A 15,684-nucleotide genomic window follows, 5' to 3' on the forward strand; every position below is an offset into this window, starting at 1 on the left:
AGGTCTCCGAGGAAAATCCGTCACCTGCCTAGTTGTACCTCATCCTGACTTCTTGGCTACCATGATCCAAGCCCAGAGCGTCCTGAATCCCACTCAACACGCTGTAGGGACTCCTGTTCCTAACTCATGGCGGAATTCCTTCCTTCCCTGACGCCTGGCTGGCTGAAAAAACTCAACAACAAGCAACAACACGGAGAAATATACGTGTAATTATACGCGGCGTGTCATAGCATGCGTGAAGAAGTTGGGACATTCAGAGTGGCAAAACGTTTACCCCCCGAAGAAGCCACTTGAAAAGGCATCACTTCTCGCTAAACGGGTTGCTGCCGGTTCCTGAGTCACACGGTGCCAGTTTTTCAGCGTGGGCGTGCTCCACACACAGAATGCCCTTCTCAGCACCCACCCAGCCGGTTGCCCAAAGGCATTGAGTAGCATCAAGCTTTCCCGACGGCGGCGCCATTATCGCATAGGACAGGTTCTCTTCCAGGCTCTGAAACCGATCATTAGAGGGTTAAATCCAGGCCCGCCTCCTTCCCGATCACGTGCTTCCTAGTTGCAAAGTGAGGCTCGGTCAGCTGATAAAGCAGTCACGCGGTTGGACTGCTCAGTCATCTTCAGCAGATCCCGGGATTGCCTTGTCGCTTGCAGTAGTAAACCTCGATCCAGCTCGATCTTGCCACGATGAGGCTTCGCGATTTAATATTGCTCGCCTCTCTGGTGGCTGCTTGTTCGGCGCTGATCAGGTGAGGATCGACTTTCTCTTGGGGAGTAAAAGGATCACCGAGTGGGGAGAACGTTGCGGGATGGGAGTTTTGCAAACAGGCTTGGGAGCTTAAATAAACCTAGGCTGCATTTTTCAAGGCGTGGACTCTCCATTGTTGTGGGCACCGTTCAGTTTCTTCGGCAGCCTTTCATTCCTCTGGGAAAGGTGTGCCGAAAAAAGCAGCCGGCGATGTTTTAACTTTTGCCGACCGTTAGGCATCGGATCGATCGATTGGGATTAGAAGAGCTTGATCGCATCCTCTCGATCGGATGCGCTGTTGCAGAAGTAAAAAAAAAAAGTTACTTTTTTTTAAGCGGACTTGAATATGGAGAATTTGTTTGAACGGAAATTGGGGTACAGGAGAGTATCCTCTGGAATCGATGGATGATCTTCCTTACTGCCGACTTCTTTCAGAACTCCACTGCAGCTTCTGAAAATTCTGATCAATCAATATCTTGATCTAAGCTAAAGATATTGAGGAAACCTCCCCAAGGACTCTCTTAACCATAAGTTAAAGCCTTCCCCATGGTCTTGTGATAGCAAGAAATTAAAGACCAGCCTGTCTAGGGGGTACCAGGTTGCAGAATTTGGCTCCAATTTAAACGAAGCAAAACACTTGGTTATGTTAATATTACCCTGTAAACCGCCCTGAGTCCTTCGGGAAAGGGCGGTATATAAATGTAATAAAATAAATAAATAAATATTGTAAGCAGGCTGTTAATGTTGTCCACAGCATGCAGGGTCTTTTTTTTTGCAGTTTGTTTTTTCTTTGTTTCACTTTGTGGCCTTTGAACGCTTGTTTCTCACCTTCCAATTCGTGCAGTCATGCACTTTTCTTGACATTATGCTTCTGAAATTTTCCAAAAGTCAGCCATAATCTAATACATTGATTTTCCATTCAACAGTTGGGGATGGGAAGGGAAACATTTGCCCAGTTTATTCATGTGCACTTGTTCAATAATTTTCAAGTTGTGTTCTGATGGACATTGTTTCTCTAGATTGTGGCTTAAGGGTGAAAAAGGATGTACACTTCAATTGCGTAAATGTTAAAAGACTTGCCTCATATTTGGGGGGGGAGAATTTAATTTTTGAGCAGAGATTAATTTAGTTCATGAGAAAAAACACCCAGCAAGAGGAACACTAGGTGAATAATACAAGTTCTGTGGTAGCTGCCTACAGATTGGGTCTGTAAAAATAAATGTCACCTTAAAAACACATTTCTAACAGCTGCCACAAAATGGTATTTCCCAGTCTTTTGTCACGTATCCGCTTGCTTTTATGTATTCATCAGACAATTCCTATTAAAGAACACTATTCTAAAAATTAACACAATCATATTACTTTAGTGGTAGAAAATATCACCTATGTGTTTGGTAGTGTTCAGATCCATGCTGGTCAGATGAATAATTATCATTATGCTCAAGCTAATACTTCAGTTTATATCTTTTAATTATTTCATAGAGGATAGGAGAGAGGAGTGTTTCACCCTAATTCTGCAGATGCAAAGCTAACAGCACGGTTAAGTTATATTTAGGCATCTCTATTGGTGAGAAAGGTCACCGTGAGCAGAGTCTATAGCTCTACCTTGCTGTCTGCAGGAATTAGGAAAATACTCTTCTGTGTCATCTATGCGATACTCTTTATTTCTTTTACATCTAATTTAATTTTACTTTTTAGCCTAATACATCATCGTAGGCTAATGTGACATTCCGGGAATGAGATAACCTGCTCATTTGTGACAATTGTTTTTAAAATCTTAACAACTGACATTTTGTTTAAATGTCAGAGTATTTGAGTGAAATATTGAAGTTGAAAATGAATTTGTTTTGTGATTACCACAAAACATCCAGTATTTGATTCAAGTGCTTTTTTTCTTCTAAAAAGGAACCTGAAATCCTTATTTTGAATAACTGAGCATTGTTTTTTTTTATCACCAGTCAGATATTTAGCATTAGTGCCCCTCCTTCCTTCCCCAAAGTCTCTGATAGGCCTGGGCAGTTGGCTGCTTTCAAAAAGAAGCATAGTGAAATGATGATAGCATCCACTTCTCAAAAACTTCTGCTACTTGGTAGAGAAAGGGCTAGTCTGGCTGTACGGCCCAGTTGAAGACAACATATAATGACTAGCTTCCAATATCACATAAAATTTGTGGACCTGATTTCAAAAAGCATTGCTATTGGAACTTGCTGACACTAATGAAAAACCAGTAGGAGTAAAATTAACAAAGCTGCAGCCTGATTCTCACTTATGAGATTAAGCGCCATTGAGCTTACTTATATATTGACTACTGTACAGAATGAATGCCTAAAGTTACTTCCCATTAGATCTGGGCTTCTTTCATTGATTGAGGAGTGTGCCTGCATTTTAAAATGTGAATAATGCCATTAAACTAAAACTCTTCCCTCCCCCTCCCCTTTCCTGACACGATAAAGACAACTTGATTTCTCTGTCTTTTAAACTTGTTGGTTCCTGTTAAATTTGTTGGTAATTCTTGCTGGTTTGATATCGTATAATAGTATAACATAATATATGGCGCTGATTTTGATATGCGGGTTAAGCCTAACATGAAACAGATTATAGGTCAGGAGATGCCTTTTGGTCTGGAGATAATGCATATTTTTGAGGTTTCAAGAATTTTATCCTTCTAAATCAGGGGTGTCAAACTCAATTTCATTGAGGGCCGCATCAGCATTGCGGTTGCCCTCAGGGGGCCGGGTAGGTATGGCCAGTGTGGGCATGGCCTACTGGGTGGGCGTGACTAGAGTGCGTGTGGCCTACTGGGTGGGCGTGGCCAGCTCTACATCGTTCGCATGAAGGGTGCCTATGGGGGCCTGGGCAGGAGTGGGACAGATCTGAGGGTCTCTGGCAGAAGGAGGGTCTCTGGGCCAGGGCCAAGGCAGTGGGGGCCGTTCCCTCACTGTTTCCAGGATGGCTTCGCGGGCTGCATGAAACTACTTCGTGGGCCGCATCCAGCCCCCGGGCCTTGTGTTTGACATGTCTGTTGTAAATGATGTTTTAACTTTAAAGTGATACTTAACAGATTAAAAGATGTCAGTCCAAAATAATTAGAGCTAACATAGGAAGCTTTCAGAGGTTGGCCTTTAGCAAATACAGGTTAATAAAAGGGAGTAATGAAGCTTTGAAACCCTGATTTGTAGGGAGGTTCCCATAATTACTGCAGGGTAAACTGGCAAGGCTCCATTAACTTCACAAGACCCATGCCAGTAAATCCTGGTGGAGAATGTGTCTGCTACCAGAGAACCTGATGCTGGATTGTTAGGTTTAGCTAAAAAGGGAAAACTTATTGCTCGGCTTACCAGCACAATAGGGACCAGAATTTCCATTCCTAAGTCATGAGTCGGGCCCAATTTTATGTCCTTTTGTGCCACGGTTGTTAAGCGAATTGCTGCATAAAGAGAATAACATGGTTGTTAAGCGACCCGGGCTTCCCCCCATTGATTTTGCTTATTGGGAGGTTGCAAATGGCAGCCTCTTGACTCTGGGACTCTGCAACCATTGTAAATACATACCAGTTGTCAAAGCTCCCAAATTTTGATTATGTGGCTGTGAGGGTGTAAGTGCGATGACCGGTTCTTAGTCACTTTTTCAATGCTGCTGTAACTTTGAACTGTAAATCGAGGACCATCTGTACTTAAAAACATGTTTTGTATTGTGAATGTTACACTGCAATGGTCTTATACCGATTCTTCCTGAAGAATTGCAGGAAAAAAGAGGATATCAAGAAAAACTGCTGTGGCTAATATATGTTTCTTTTTGTTGTTGTTTAATAATTTCTCCTGAACAGAATCCCTCTGAAGAAATTCCCTTCCATGCGTAGCATCTACAATGAATATGGGACCAATATCCAAGACTTGACTGAGTTGGGACAAATGCTGAAATATAAATTTGGGGGTCCTGGTGCAGAAATACCTACCCCAGAGGCTCTGAAGAATTACATGGATGTAAGTAGAGTGGCAATTTCCTTATCTTTTATTGCCATTATTGGTTTTTGTCTTCTAGCTATGAAAAGAATCAATGTAATATCACAGTAAATGAGACTAGGCAAATTAATGGGACAGTACAAATATATCAACAACTACCAATCTTAAGAACTCTAACTCCTGACTCACGAACAACATACTTCAAATATTTTGGATAGCAAGATGGGCAGCATATAAATTTAATAAATACCTGTGGCTAAAGAGCAGTGGTAGAAGAGGTTTATCAATTTCTTACACTTCCTGGATGCATCTGATTGTCTACTGTGTGACCTAGAATGCTGAATTAATGAGTCTTAATGCCTGTGTAACCCAGTTAGTGTCCTTCTATTGCAAAACTATACCAGTTAGGTGATTTGCACTTCATTAAGACAGCATCTAGCAGCTCATGTTTCATAGCTCATGCTAGGCATGCTGAGCTTCATTCCTTTAGGCAAATTTGGAATATGGGCCATCCACCCTACTATCTCATAAATCCCCAAGTGTGTCACTTCCTTGTGTAAAATATTCCAAGAGAAACAATTTGCGGGAATGTTTCAGGCTAATTTTCTGAAAAACCCGCATCTACTTGGGAGACAAGTTTTGATATGCTTTGGGCCAAAGAGGCTACTGAAATAAAGGAGAATGTGTAGGAGAGGTGTGAAGTCATCGGTGAAGTCATCAGAATGGATAAGGACTCCGGCGTTTCTGACATTCGGGAATCAAAATCCATTCATTCAAAAAGCTGCTTCAGTTGAAAAGAGAACTGATGCAGTGAAATGGCTAAAGTTAAGAATGAGTGAAACCTGGGCCCAAATAGAACGCTTAATGCAAATTTCCTTGTAAAATCCTTTTTTTTTTTTGTATTCTCATTTTGGCACCAATGATATGGTTCCCACTTGATCAGAAAAGCATGGGTTTATAAAGTGTGTGTACGTATATCTTCTTAATAAAGATTTACAGTTGGGATTCTAATTTCTTTCCTGACAATCATTGGAATTTGGACATTGCACCTTGAATATTATAACTCCTTGGTAATTTCTTCCAGGTTCAGACAAAGTAGCACTAATGATGCTTGACATCTGGCTGCTGTTTCTCAAGATGAAAAGGAGTGTAGTTGCAGTGATTTTTAAAATTTATTTTTTTAATATTCTTTGCAAGACAACATTAACTCTATTGTATTTTTTATTTTATTCAATTTTTGAATTCTTTGTTCTATACTTTATTCTTATTTATCCAGTTTCTTCATCCTGTTGAGCAAAAGATATAACTCAAAGTTTACCAGCAAAGCAATAGTTAAAGAAAAACTGTATTCAGGTTCTGTGTTAATGAGAATTTTTCTTATGACTAATTAGATCTCAGATGCCATATGAATGCTTTTGAGTCATGTGATTCTTCAACTCCTTGTCAGTGAGGAAAATAAATATATGCATAAGACCATCTACAGTTTTCTAAACTAGGCTAAGGCAGGGGTAGGCAACCATGGCTCTTTTATGACTCATGGACTTCAACTCCCCAAATTCCTGGAGTCAGCATAGAGTTGAAGTCCATGAGTCATAAAAGAGCGTAGGCTGCCTATCCCTGACCTAGGGTATCTGCTAATACCCCGGTTGCACTAAGTCCTGGTATAAACATTGCTACAAACAATTTTCAACACCCCACTATTTATTATGGTAATTGGAATTTACCCATAAACAATTTGATTAGAGACTGCAACTATAAGCCACTGTGAACTGTTGGACATATAAATTACGTGTGACAACTAAAGTTCTTTAAAATATATTTTTCCCATGTGACTCTTTAAATGTCACATTAAGCCATACTTTAAAATTAAGCCATGGTGATTGGGTTTAGACAGCAGACACTCCCAGAAAAATCACATTATGACTTGTAGGTTATAGGAATCCATCCTATGAGTTGGATAGACTCAATGGCTGGTTTTACAGAATATACTAAACTATAATGTGGTTTCTTTGGTGTTGGCTTAATATACTGTGCAAATAGACATTACGGTTTACAGTTTAGCTTACTATGGAAGCCCATCAATTGTAGTTTATGCAGCAAAGCACTTAAACCATGGTTTAGTAGAAGTTGCAAGCCAAGCTACCGAATTGGAGGGAAGAATCTACAGGCCAGCACTCTGCTTCATGCAAGATGTTTAAAATTAGAACAGGGGTTCCCAACCGGGGGTGCTTGCACTCCCTGAGAGTGCGAGATGGTATTCCAGAGGGTGTGAAAACTTGGGTTTAGAAGTTTCAAAGTTATAGTGTATATGTATAAATCAGGTGTTACTTTTGTAAGGGGTGTGAGAATATGTCAGACGCGTTCTAGGGGGTACAGGGTATAGAAGAGGTTGGGAACCACTGAATTAGAATACGCTGCACACTTGGCTGGTTAGTATCAGTTAGGAAACTTCAGCAATTAGTCCCATTACGGAGCCGGTCTATCAAGCTTTTGCAGAAGAGCAGGTTCCCAACTTTTCTGCATAAATAAAATCAGATATATATTATAAATGTGGCATTTTATCAAGCCATAAAACAGATCTGTGTCCAATAAAAAAATAGCGACCAGCAGAGGAAGTAATCAGAATGTATATTTATAATAATCCAGGATAGACATTTAATGTTTTGCAAAATGCAGTTAACAATGCAGGCTTTCATTTGATGGATTTACAACCAGCTGGATTTTTTTTTTTGCTTTTGATATATACAACTTTAAACAAACTTGACTGCTGCACTTCTTCAAGAAGCAAATGATATCTTTATAGTTTTGAGATATTTTTTTTAAAAAAAAACACTTCGAATTGTAGCATGTAATAATTATATTATCGGCAAAGGTAGCAATTTCAAGCACACCTGTTTCATTATAATGAGGTCAGTGTGTTGGGTTCTTGAGTGAAATCTTAGTCTGCAACTTTGTGTATCCCAGATTGCTACGAATAGTGTGCTTTCTTGGACCAAGTTCCAGTGAAGTCAGCAGGATTTATTGGGAGGAAACATGATTAGAGTCAAGTTGCTGGTGTATCCTGGCTAATCAAATGTATTCTTTAAAAAACTAGTTGGTAACATAGAAATTCAGAAAACTGATAACACTTGACTGCCATCTGGTGGGCATCCAGATTTTTGCAGTCTGGATGTAATAGGTCTAGATTTATATCCAGTACTTCTGTCTATTCAGCTTTGAAGTTCTCTACTCACTAGAGATTGGTTTAATTGAACTTGGCTCTTTCAACCTGTCATTTCCACATAGTAATTCTTAGTTTTCCATCATCCAGTTCCCATGCCTGCCCTCCCAGTTGTCAAATTCTATGTAATGCAAATCGTTCTGTCTTAATGTTATTTTGCTGGAGGGGGAGCTGCTACAGATAAGAGTCCTTATGAAACTGCAGTTATGCTGGAATAGCCAGGTTGTCTGTTGAAATCAGATACTGTTCCAAGCTAGTGTCACCTAATATGAGGAAAAGTTGTATTGGAAATTCTTTCCATTAAACTCTATGGATGTTCCTCAGTGGTATAGACAGGTGCCGTTATGGGTTCCACATCATAGCATTTAAAGAAATTCAATTATTTTTGATCTGGGAGACTAAAGCACTACAAAGTTGATGGCTACAAGTGAAGATCATTTTTTATTATTCTTGAGCTAATAATGCCCTGAAGCTTAGGGTTGGGTGTTGAGGGATTTTATTTCTAAAACCATATTCTACATGTTTCCCCATGTGAATCTCTGTCTACATCTGTCAACAGTGTCTGGTAACTTGGCTGATGTCATCTTTTACAAACAAAATTTGACATTCGAAATGTCCATTCCCATTTCCAATATGCTTGCTCAACTTATGCCTTGCCCTTCTATAAATATGCCTTAAATTTTAAGTTGTTACCATTTTCCTGGTGATCTTGCTGCTGCTTCTGAGATGCCTGCCTGCTTGCTTTCTATAACTGTTGAATAGAAACTGTCACTTACTTCATCTGGGAAGGAAAGGGTATGTACTGCAGTGAAGTTGATGAAGTTCCTCTTCCTTCTGAAAGCATTAAATATTTCCATGAGGGATATGGAGGTGGATACCTCTCTCCAGGGAGAACAGCAGTGGGTTGGGAGAATAGAGGAGTAGCTGCAGATGTGGTTGGAACTGAGGGAAAAATGAAGCATGTCTCCTTTCTATCTCCCCTGTGCTCCTCACCAATCATCTGTTACAGATGTAAATGGTCTGTACCTCAGATATGGAAAAGATGAATACAGGTAGTCCTTGACCTATGGCTACAACTGGGACCTGCATTTCTGCCGCTAAGCAAAGTGGTTAATTGAATCACACCCAATTTTATAACCTTTTTTTGGGGCGAGGGGCATGGTTGTTCTGAATCCAGCTTCCCCCATTGACTTTGCTTGTCGCATCTAGCTGGGAAGATCGCAAATGGCAGTTACTGTATTTTTTCCGTGTATAAGACGCTATTTTTTCCTGCAAACACCCTGTTCAAAAATCAGGTGCATCTTATACAAGTGCAGCATCTTATACACAGAAAAATAATGGTAACCTCCGCAGCCCAGGGCATGCCTGTGTGGGTTGCCATGGTGCCTGGTGCAGGTGTCAAGCCCATGAGGGCTTGCCACTAACGGGAGGGGGGAGGAGGCAAGATTGTCAGCCGGCCAAACTTCCAGATTTGCTAGCTCAGCTGATCAGCGCAGAGAAACTTGCATGCCAGAGCATCTCATACAAGGGTGCGTCTTATAGACGGAAAAATACGGTACATGATTCTGAGATCCTCTAACCACTGTAAGTACAATGCTGGTTGCTAAATACAAGATTTTTTATCACAAGACCATGGGAATGCTGTGATGGTCATAAGCGCAAGGAGGGGTCATAAGTCACTTTTTTCAGCATGTTGTAACTAAACAGTTGCTTAATGAATGGTTGTAAGTGAAGGACTGCCTGTACGTTATTAAACATATATATTCCTTCTCCAGTGGTTTGTCATTTCATTTGCCAGTTCCAAGTGAGCTCTGCAAGAATGGTATGGAATTGTTTGATCAAGCTTTATGTGTGATGTTGAACTGTCCCAAATGAAATTGCTCAATTTGTATCTGTTCTGTATTTTTTTAAGAAAAAACTTAATTGGTCTTTGGCTTGGATGGAGAGAAGGAGTTAGCATATGAAATCACATTTGGCAATTATATATAATCCAAGTCTTTACTGAAGACCATATCGTTAAGATGATACCTTTCCAGGGTAGATCTACAGTGATTTAGATTATATTCAGACATAAATAAACCTATACCAGTGTTTTGTAGCATATCCTCACAATCTGTTTTTGTAAATTCATAGGCCCGACCCATAAATTTTTTGAGATAATTGAGTTGACAGCTGTGAAGTTAATTGGAATGAATGCCATTGTAAGGACAAAGGGAACATCAGCCTAAATTCATCTATCTGGCACTCTTTCCGTGACATAGGTGGAAATAAAAAGTGCCTCAAAGCCCATCAGCAACTATATTCTCAAACATTGCAAATCTCATGCTGCTGTTATTTGCATAACACAGGATTGCTTAGTCATGCTATTCCAAAGCCATGTGAAAATTCTCGTCACCTAAGTTTCTGAACAAATTACATGTTCACACTCCTTTCTTTCTCATGCTGTCAATTATGTTTCTATAAAACAAGTACCAACCTGCCCTTCAACTGGTAGTCATACTTCATTTACATGAATGGAATTGGCTGTATTTCAGACAGATTTGAATCTGCATAGGATCTAAGGCATTTGTATCTGTCTCCCCAACCAACAGGTTTTGGAGTCTGTCAAAATCCACATGTATTTTATACTGCAAATAGATTCCTGGCTATCTGTATGTCCCATTGCTAAAACCTCTATGCATCCAGCAGGTGGAGATTCTAAAGCCATGGTGGCGAACCTATGGCACGCGTGCCACAGGTGACATGCAGAGCCCTCTCTGTGGGCACGAGCGCTGTCACCCCAGTCCTAGGTCTTCAGCTGGGTTTTATAAAACCTTTTCACTTTAGATCTCCGCCACCATGTGCCAAAAAAAAGTTCAATCAATCAATTTCAACTTCTTGCGGGAAAAAAACGATCTCGCAGAGTTGGAATTGATTGAACTTTTTAGTCCCACCCAGTCTGCCGTTCCCACTGCAGCCACGCCCACCCAATGGCCCATGCCCACCCAATGGCCCATGCCCACCTGGCACCCGATGATACATAAGTGTGCTTTGGGTTGCAGTTTGGGCACTTGATCTCTAAAAGGTTCGCCATCACTGTTCTAGAGAGAATAAGACAGAGGGCTGATCAGGCAGTATTTTGCTTGCTTTTCTACATTTTTTTGTTTTTGTTTTTTAATTGTTATCTGCCATTCAAATCTTAATTTAAGATATTTGAAGAGCAATTTAAACAAAAAAAACCAAACAAAAGATAATGGAGCAAAGGATAGTTAAAAATACTTAAAACTTGAACAAGAGTTCAAATGACCCATACAGCTTGCTGTAAACAAAATTATAAATGTTTATAATTGCTGTAACAATACTTGCCTAGCTTGAAAATTGTAAGGATGCTGAAAATCCTGACACCATTATATTTCAGGAACTTGTCAGGTAATTAGGAGAAGTGGGTTTGATGCTGACATATTTGCTTTGTATTACATTTTTCTTGAGATGTTTTGGTTGAAAAGTAATCTACTTATGGTTCAAGCATGGGAATTGCAGAAGAGGCTGGCTTTGCTCTTATTACACACAGGAAAACAACTATGAAAGTCAAGGCAAGGAGAGCTTGTTAAATTGTTCTTGGTACCTTCCCTTCTCAGAAGAATGGCAAACATAATCTGAAGTGCACTAAGTAATCACGTGCAGTTTAAATAAAAGTATAATGAACTAACTTTTCTACAAAAAAAGTTCTTTGTCTGCCACACCCAATAAGCTGTCATGCTATCATTTGAAATATGAGTTAGAGAAATTATATGTGTACTATCAAACAGTTTTCTCTAACATTACTGGGGCACAGCTCCCTTTCCTTTGCTGAAGTGGTTTCAATCTCCTAGTTGAAAAAAAATCTACATTTTTGAGTTGAGTGGAAAAGCGTAAATTCTTGAAACAATCTTGTTCGCATTTATTATACCTGTCTTTCCTTCTCCATTGTATGTGTGTAGCTCTATACTTCTTAATTTTTAATTCTTTAAACAAAGTTAAACTAATCAAGAAAGAAAAATACACATATATGCATTTTTCTCAAAATATTTGTCCCCTTATAAAAGAATGCAGATTTTACTCAGATCAACTACATATTGTTGCAAGTCCAGGTGTAGATTTGTCCTTCCAGTGCTATTATCATTTTAGCCAAACCCCATGTTTTTTTGATATTCGATAAATTTCAAATAAAATCAAGAACGTGTATATCTTAGATTTTGAATTAGGATAAGCACATCTTTATCTGCCTAGATGTTTATTAAAAATGTAACTCAAAAGTTTGAGCGCTCTATATAAACCTAGAGTAAGATGCGTGCGCTATAACTGGAAGAAAACTGAAAGCCGAATTAGCTGTTAAAAATCAGTCTCCAAATTTATCAAGGAAATGGATTTATAGTTTGAATACATAGTAGAATGTTTGCCTGATCTGGGAATAACAGTGATTGCTTCATTAAAACTAAATGCAGTGGACTGATTTGAGAAAGCTGCGCTATAAGCCTCTGGTAAAATAAGAGACAAAAACCTGCTTTATGTTTAATACTAATTATTGACCATGAGTCTTCTACAATTTCATAGATTTAATTGTAATGATAATCCTTGAAGCAACTTCTGAGCATGTGGGAAATGTGGTATATCCACCTTCTATTTTAAAAAAACCCATCACTCCTTCAGTTGATGAAGAATTAATATTATATAATTTAGAATTACATCAAAATGAATATGATTCATGAATATGGAATCTGCTCTTCTCCCACTCATAGCCTAAATAAATGGTACAATATTACATTGCTTAACTCATTTAATATCCAACTAACTTGTTCCATGTTCCATATCTCATTGCTTTGTGCAAAGTAATCAAAACTCAGTTTTAGAAGCCCAAGAAACTTATTAAATTTGCATTTAGCAGAGACCAAAGATTTTTATCAGACCATGGATGGGTAAGATGTATAATGCCATCCCATGCTCTCTTAAACCACCATGAATATTTCAGAGAGAGGCTTTGCTGAACATTTACTTCACCAACCTTTTGGTGAGAGACCAGTCTTCTGTAAAGCATTACTGGTGCCGACATCAGTTAATCCCTCATGATCCATCTTTCTCTAAATTAAAAATTTTGTGATGCAAAATCGTCAAAATTATAAAAAGTTGCCTACTAAAATCATGGCCAATGAAGAACAACAGGTGATCTGTTACTTCTTAGCAAATTTTTCCTTTGAAGCTGTTGGAAAACCACTATAGTTGCTAAATAAACTAACTTTAGCAACCTTGCTGAAGCTGTTGGAAAGTGTTCTCATTTCAGCCACACCCAGCCCATCCCCACAGTTGTTCACATGCATAAAAATACTATAATGAGGCTTTCACAATCAACTATGCTTAGTCAACATTTGATAAATAACTTGCAGTACTATAACATTAGAAATGTCACCTGGGAAAGATGAAGATGATATTCATATTTGGGAAAATGATTTTCAAATGTAGGCTTGCTTATCGGGTGCTTTTCTGAAGCAACACATATTTCAGAGGAACTTAAATAATGCTGAATCAAAAGAAAGGAGAAAAAAAACCACTCCATTTCATTTTATTTCTAAATATATCTAACAGCTTTATAAAACGGTTTTGTACCACAGGGATGGGCAGAGCTGTAGATCTGAAAGAAAAATAAGTACTTCAGGACACACGTAGGTGAACACATAGCAATTAATAATTCTTGAAACCAAATTTCCATTTTTCCCTGGAATCATCCTACAGTATACACCAAAGAATCCCTTTTCCCTTTGAATTTGAAGTATTGTGCAGCCCTATTTTTTTGTTGTTGTTATGCAATAGATTATGATAGTTGATTAGAGGCCATCAAATCTGGTGACTGCATGAACAAATGCTTATTATCTTGCCTCGTGTCTAATAATAACTTGTAGCTCTTCCAAGGACATTCCAATAATTTATTTAATCTCATCCGACTACTTTATCCATCGTGTCCCTCTCTGTCTATTGCTCACAACTTTACCAAACGTAATAGTTTTCTCTAGTTCTCTCATCTCTTCATCTCACATGGCCAATTGCTTTATGAGAATAGTCAAATGTTACTTGATCCAGCACTAATAGGTTCTTCTTGTAATCAGTGGTACCTGTAGTAAAAGTTAAAAGAGATCGTAATTTTTAGAAGTCTCTCCTTTCTCTGCTTTATCATTGTTCAATTTCAATAACTGTTCATTGTCACTGAAAAATTCAGTGCTTTTAAGTATTTTAATTGTTTCCATTGAATTGAACTTCCCATTCATGATTTAGTCTGTTTTTATCATTTCCTTCCTTCCTTGGATTAACCTCATATTTTTACAGGAACCCCCCCCCATAAAAACAACCCAATAATTACTTCTCAGTTTTAGTTTCAACTGTAATTTCATCAAACAATGTATCTTTATCATCTTGTATCAGTTTTAAACTAGGTTTTTCATTTCCCGTTTTTATTTTTGTCTTTTATTTTTGACTAACAAAGAATGTTAGTCTGCGTATGTTAATTTTCTAGTCTTTCTGTCACTATACTAGTTAACATCTCTAGGTTTTGCTATTGTTATGATTTAAATCAGACATGTCAAACACAAGTCCCGGGGGCCGGATGCGGCCCGCGAAGTGGTTTCATGCGGCCCGCGAAGCCATCCTGGAAACAGCGATGGAACGGCCCCCACTGCCTTGGCCCTGGCCCAGAGACCCTCCTCCTGCCAGAGACCCTCAGATCTGTCCCACTCCTGCCCAGGCCCCCATAGGCACCCTTGATGCGAACGATGTAGAGCTGGCCACGCCCACCCAGTAGGCCATATGCACTCTAGCCACACCCACCCAGTAGGCCACACCCACCCAGCCCCCTGAGGGCAACCGCAATGCTGATGCGGCCCTCAATGAAATTGAGTTTGACACCCCTGATTTAAAAGGATGAAGGAACAATTTGGTTCCTTGTCTCAGTCTCTTGAATTCTCAACTATTTGCTTTTCTAAATCTATTTCTTACAATAACTTCTTACTGTCTAAAAAATCATCAGATAATGCAGCACAGACATTGGCCTTAATATTTTTTATATTCTGGCATGATCCATTTAGTCAAAGGTAAACCTCCTCCTTATAGTTTCTTGCTCTCCATTATCTGGCTTATGTTTGCTGAGAATCATCCTCTTACAGCACTGCTGTTTGGATCTAATCCAGAGGTCCCCAACCTTTTGGGCACCAGGGACCGGTTCCGTGGAGAGAGGTTTTTCCACAGACTGGAGGGTGCGTGGTTTTATGTGGGGCTTTGCTTCTTTATGTGGCCCGGTTGCTGGCATGCCGCAGCCCAGTACCAATCCATGAACCGGGGATTGGTGACCCCTGATCTAATGTCCTTGGATGGGAATTGTCAGAATGGAAGCCCAACATAATTGAAAGACTTTAGTTCAGGGGATAAAGGCAGCTATCTTATTAAGAAAAAAAGAAGGCGAGTGAATTTTTTGTCTCAAAACATGACATTCAAGGAGACTTTCTAAATCCAAAATCTACCATTTAGTTATTTCTGTTCTTTCTTAGGTTTTTTTAGGCCTATTTTTATTCCTATTCATAGTTTTAAAATTCCTGGTATTAATTTTAGTTACGTCCTTTACAGATAGGCAGGAATACACAAGAACAATTGTGACACTTTCAACATAGGTATTCCTTTACTTATGACCATAATTGGAACTGGAACTTCCGTTGCTAAGCTGTGCAGTGGTTAAATGAGTCATGCTGGATTTTATGATCATT

The 15,684-nt window shown here is 39.2% G+C and overlaps 1 protein-coding gene across 1 annotated transcript in view; it reads left to right on the forward strand.

The window, feature by feature from the left end:
* The first annotated feature begins 552 nt into the window (after positions 1-552).
* CTSD (cathepsin D) overlaps positions 553-15,684 on the forward strand; it is a 31,214-nt gene continuing 16,082 nt past the window's right edge. Inside the window, exons 1-2 of the mRNA XM_083350094.1 lie at positions 553-743; positions 4,569-4,725. Coding sequence (XP_083206220.1) covers positions 682-743; positions 4,569-4,725 — 219 coding nt within the window. The 5' untranslated portion in view covers positions 553-681. The remainder of the gene's footprint in view (positions 744-4,568; positions 4,726-15,684) is intronic.

The sequence above is a fragment of the Vipera ursinii genome (assembly GCF_947247035.1).
Source record: "Vipera ursinii genome assembly, chromosome: 1".
Classification (NCBI taxonomy): Eukaryota; Metazoa; Chordata; class Lepidosauria; order Squamata; family Viperidae; genus Vipera; species Vipera ursinii.